The 5,286-nt window shown below is 39.8% G+C and overlaps 1 protein-coding gene across 1 annotated transcript in view; it reads left to right on the top strand.

Annotated features, from left to right (window-relative positions):
- Window positions 1-2,895, top strand: part of EBNA1BP2 (EBNA1 binding protein 2) — a 21,498-nt gene extending 18,603 nt beyond the window's left edge. The window contains exons 8-9 of the mRNA XM_006886617.1: window positions 2,532-2,695; window positions 2,845-2,895. Of these exons, the coding sequence (XP_006886679.1) occupies window positions 2,532-2,695; window positions 2,845-2,895 (215 nt within the window). The remainder of the gene's footprint in view (window positions 1-2,531; window positions 2,696-2,844) is intronic.
- Window positions 2,896-5,286: the final 2,391 nt, after the last annotated feature.

Raw genomic sequence — 5,286 nt, 5'->3', positions numbered from 1 at the left:
GCTTCTCTGATAAACTGGATTTTCTTGAGGGAGATCAGAAACCCATTGCTCAAGGCACAAAGGAAAAAGCTAAAGGCCAGCAGATGAAAAAGGGGTGAGAAGATTTTTTTTTTGTAGAATGCAATGAGCTATATGCAGGGTATGTATACTAAGAGCAGTTTCAGAATTGAGGTCGAAGGACTCAAAAGATTGGTCACAGTGATGGATCCATTTAGCCATATCTGTCTTTGAAGATCAAAAATAATATGAATGCCCATTTGATTCCCCATCACATACTACTTCAGTTGACCTAGGATTCAAATCTTGACTCTGCCGCATGTTGGGAAGATACTTTGAACAAATTCTGTTCTTTTCTAAATGCTCATTTTTCTAAAATTACTGTTTTAAAGTGAGAAAATAATATGTGCTTCATAATATTTTTTAAATTAAAATTATGATGTTAGATATTTTTATTCCCTTTATTTCACCTTTTTACATACACCAGGTTTGGGGAAAATGCTAATGCCCATATAATACGTACACAAGGAAAGTGAAACCGAGTCTCACATGCTTTGGGTATGTTGCCAGGAGGAGCCATTCCTTAGAAAGGAGGAGGCTCAGTGAAAGAAAGCAAGACCGTCAGAGAATTGGATTGACACAGTGACTGCAGCAGTGGGCTCAGTACGTCACAGATGATGAGGGTGACGTAGGACAGGACAGTGTCTTGATCCGTTGTTCTTAGGATGGCTGTGAATCAGTCATTTCAACAGTGCTTAACAACAACAATTTCATTTATCAACATGTTTAGACCCAAAGACAAGGTTATTACATGAATATTAGCGGCTAGACATACCTGTTGGGGAATCATAGCTTAACCAAACTGACACATTTCCTTAACCATCAGAACTATTGTTAACTCTCACTTTGGGTCTTGGTATATGTTAATTGCCAGATGTACATTAGGTTTTTTTTTTCAGATGTAAATTATTAATACACAAAATAGTTGGATGGTGTTTTTTTTACTATTGCAATAAATCCAAAATGTCAAATACCAAGATAGTTGATAAGGAGTGGCAAGTGCTGAGACTGAGACATTTAGAAAGTAGTAGAGAAGCACAGTGGGCCCTGAGTTGTGTGAGCAATTAATGTCCTTGGCCACTAAACAAGAGGCTGGCAATTTGAATTCACCCAGAGGCACCTTAGCAGAAAGGCTAGGTGATCGACTTCTGAAAATGAGCCATTGAAAATCTTACGGTGCACAAGTTCTATGACACAGAAGGCACTCTGAGTTGGCTTTATGGCAACTAATTGAGCACACAGAGGAAATACCTGACATTCTGGGGATCTGGATTTGGGGGTGGTGTTCTTGATAGGAAGTCCTGCTTGTGCTAAGTCTGATGGATAACTAAGAATTAACCCAGAAAGAGAAACAGGTTTTAGGAAAAAGGAAGAACGGAGATGAGCAAAGGCATAGAGTTGTGAAACTGCAGTTGTATTTGAAGAACAGAAAATACTTGGTGTCATTGAGAATATGAGGGGCAAGGAGGGGTGTGATCTGGCTGGAGAGAGGCCTTTGCGGAATCAGAGGTGATGTTTTGCTCTGTTGAGCTTGGACTTTATCCTATAGGCAGAGGGGAAACACTGATAGGTTTTACTTAGAATAATGAACCAATCATATTCACATCCTGAAATTATCTTATTGTATAAATGGTGATATTCATGTAAGTGGTGAATTGGGAAAAGGTAAGGAGTTTGGCTTAGGGGTCTATTAGGCAAGTCCAGATGAGTACTTATAATGGACTGAAATAGTACTAGGGAGAAAGAACAGGAAATGGACTGAAGAAACATTCAGGAGGTTAAATAACAGAATTGGGTGTTGAGAACGAAAAGGAAGACTCAGGGATGACTCCCAGGTTTCTGGCTTGAGTGGCTGGGTGGTAGATGATGCCGCCAAACTCTAGTTAGGAGATTGTGTGTACATATATATATATGGTTAAGAAGCTGGCATGTCAGTTTTGGATACACTGTGTCTGAAATTTCTTGGGATGGCCAGTTTTTAAATTTATTGCATTTGATTATTAACTGGATATAAATATACTTCATAAAGATAAAAATGACTGAGGGTGATTTAAAAAGATTTTTTAAAAAATAGGAAGTTTGAAGGAATAGGAAGGATTCAGTGGAGACTTGACACGGTGAAAACAGGAATAGTCATTAGTAACTATGTAAAATGCAGTGTATATGAATGATTGTATAAAACAAAATGTACAAAAAAATCCCAGACACAATGTACATGAAGTTTCCCAAAAGACAAGTAATGAGTCACCTATGTATTAGAATCCTTTCCTGCTTTGGGCTTTATTTATTCTCCTGTTCTAGTGGTTAAAACTATGACTAGATGAACTTGTTTAGGGAGTTTGTAAATTGATGAGACTGTGGGCAACCCTCGTGCTTAAGGGACTTTGCTTAGAAAAAGGAAATGGAAAGAATATTGTTTGTTGGGCCATAGGACCTGCAGTGCTGTGAGTAACCTTCAGGACCACTTTTTTCCAGGCCCAGTGCCAAACGACGGTATAAAAACCAGAAGTTCGGTTTTGGTGGAAAGAAGAAAGGCTCCAAGTGGAACACTCGAGAGAGCCATGATGATGTGTCCAGCTTCCGGGCCAAGACAGCTCATGCCAAAGGTCCTGGGAGGCCTGCAAAGAAAAGAGCAAATGTAAGTGACCCATGGGCCCAGTAGGGCCAAGGATCAGTTTTCTCTCCTAATCTCACACCTCCCCTCTCCCTGTCTCAGTGTGCATTCTGACTTTCTGGGCCAAAAGTAAAGCTGTTGTATGACCAGATGTACTGGTTCTTTTTTTGCAGAAGAGACCTGGGAAACGAACAAGAGAGAAAATGAAGAACAGGACACGTTAAGCAACATCTTTGCTTACTAAGAACCAAATAAAAGAGGAATGATGACTTGGAATTTTACAGTACCAATGGATCCCTATTTTTGTAAAAAAAAAAAACCCACACAAAACAAACTTTAAATAAACTGAAGAATAATTTATAAAAAAAAGCATGCTAAAAAAAAAAATGCAATTGGTTGAAGACTCATTTAGAAGATTTGAAAGTTACCATTATATACAATAACTGTTACTGCGGTTCACTGAAGATATGTAGACTTAGCCTGCCTTTGCAGTGGGGTGACATAAAACTCTGAAAGAGAAAAAAAGAAAAGCCAATCAGGAAATACGTACCCAGAAAAATTGTCCCTCAAATAGGATGGTGAAATTAGGACATGTCCAGATAAAAATAAGCTACTAAGTGGTAAGGGACTGTGCTGCCATTCCAGAGGCAGGCGGTTCGAATCTTCAAATCTTCCAGCTTTCCCATGGGAGAATAATGGCATTCTCTTCCCATGTGATTTATTGCCTCTAAAAACCCACTGAAAGGTCAACTGTAAGTCAGTTTTGACTCAACAGCACATAACAACAAAGGGAATTTATGAAAACTAGACTAATCATAAGAAATATTAAAGGGAATTATTTGGAGAATCAACTCTAAATTAACATACGTGACAGCCTCATTCAGAAACTGACCCCAAAATAGAAATGCACAAAATAAAATAAACTTGACTAGACTTTGTTATGCAGCCAGAGTGTTCTTTGGAGGCGAAACGGATGAGGCTTTGCCTCACATACTTTGGGAATATTGCTAGGAGGTGCTCTTCGTTGAAGAAGAACATGATGCTGGGAAGGGAGGATGTTGGTGAAGGAGAGGAAGACCCTCAACCAGGTGGATTGATATGGTGACAGCTACAGTGGGCTTTTGTGTGTCAGGAAGTATAAGGATGGCACTGGATAGAATAGGTTTAGATCTTTTGTTCATAGGGTCACTATGAGTAATAACAACAGACTTGGCCATCCTTTTATGATAGAGGAAAAGCCTTACATCTTCCAAAATTATACTGCAGTTTTTACTAAATCAGATTGTTCAGAGCTTCAGTTTGCTCGGCTCCACGGTCAACACTCTTGGCACCAGCAGTCAGGAAATCAAAAAACGCATTACAATGGGAAAGTCTGCTGTTAGGGGCCTCTCAAAAGTACTCAAGAGCAACAGAATCTCTGGAGACTAAGGCACTTCTGATACAGGCCATGGTCTTTGCAATCACTTGTTATGCATCAGAGAGTTGGACAATGACTAGGGAGAATAGAAGGAGAATTGATACCTTTAGCTGTAGTGCTGAAGAAAAGAATGTATCATGGACTGCCAAGAAAAACATTCATCCTGGAGAGGGTTAAACCAGGCTACTCCTTGGAAGCAAGGATTCTGGGGCTTCATCTGACATACTTTGGACATGTAAGGCGGGACAGGTCCTTGGAGAGGGACAGCGCAGGAGGGGAAGACCCTCTGAGATGGATTGATTCAGTGACGGGTAATCGGGATTGGTGTGTCAGAGACAGTGCGATTGGCACAGGATAGAGCAGGGTTTAGGGTTGTACATGGGGTCGCCATGAGTCGCAAACAACTCGACGGCACATAACAGCCAGTGTTTATGTTTTTATGATTGTTTAAATACTAATTATTGCAGAGTTAGGTCCTTGGGTGATGAAATGATTTGCACTCATACTAACTGTAAGGTTGGCTATTTGAGCCCTGCTATGTGATAAATTATTCTGGAGATGAAAAGGTGAGGAAAAATGGAGTTGCTTTCATAGTCAAAAAAGAAATTTCTAGGTCCGTCTTGAAGTACAACATTGTGAGTGATAGGATTATATCCATACACTTACAAGGAAGTCCAGTGAACACTACTATCATCCAGATATATGCACCAACAGCCAGAGCCAAAGAAGAAGAAATAGATGATTTCTACCAACTCTTACAGATAGAGATCGAACATGCAATCAAGATGCATTGATAAAAATGGGCGACTGGAACGCAAAAGTTGGGAGCAGGGAAGAATTGTAGTTGGAAAACATGGACTCGGTGACAGAAATGAAGCTGGAGATAGAATGATTGAATTTTGCACAATGACTTATTCATTGCAAATACATTTTTAAGAGACATAAACGTACATTATACACATGGATTTCACCTGATGGTATGCATAGGAATCAGATCGATTACATCTGTGGAAAAAACTGCTGGAGAAGCTCAATATCCGCTGTGAAAACTAGGCCAGGAGCTGATTGTGGAACAGACCACCAACTACTCATATGCAAGTTCAAGCTGAAGCTGAGGAAAACCGAATCCACAGGAGCCAAAATATGACTAATTTCATACCACCTGAATTTCAGAATCATCTCAGGAACAGGTTTGAGG

This window comes from Elephantulus edwardii, unplaced genomic scaffold, assembly GCF_000299155.1.
Source record: "Elephantulus edwardii isolate Elephantulus edwardi_28Jun2011 unplaced genomic scaffold, EleEdw1.0 scaffold00049, whole genome shotgun sequence".
Lineage (NCBI taxonomy): Eukaryota > Metazoa > Chordata > Mammalia > Macroscelidea > Macroscelididae > Elephantulus > Elephantulus edwardii.
This window is presented reverse-complemented; position numbering and strand designations above follow the sequence as displayed.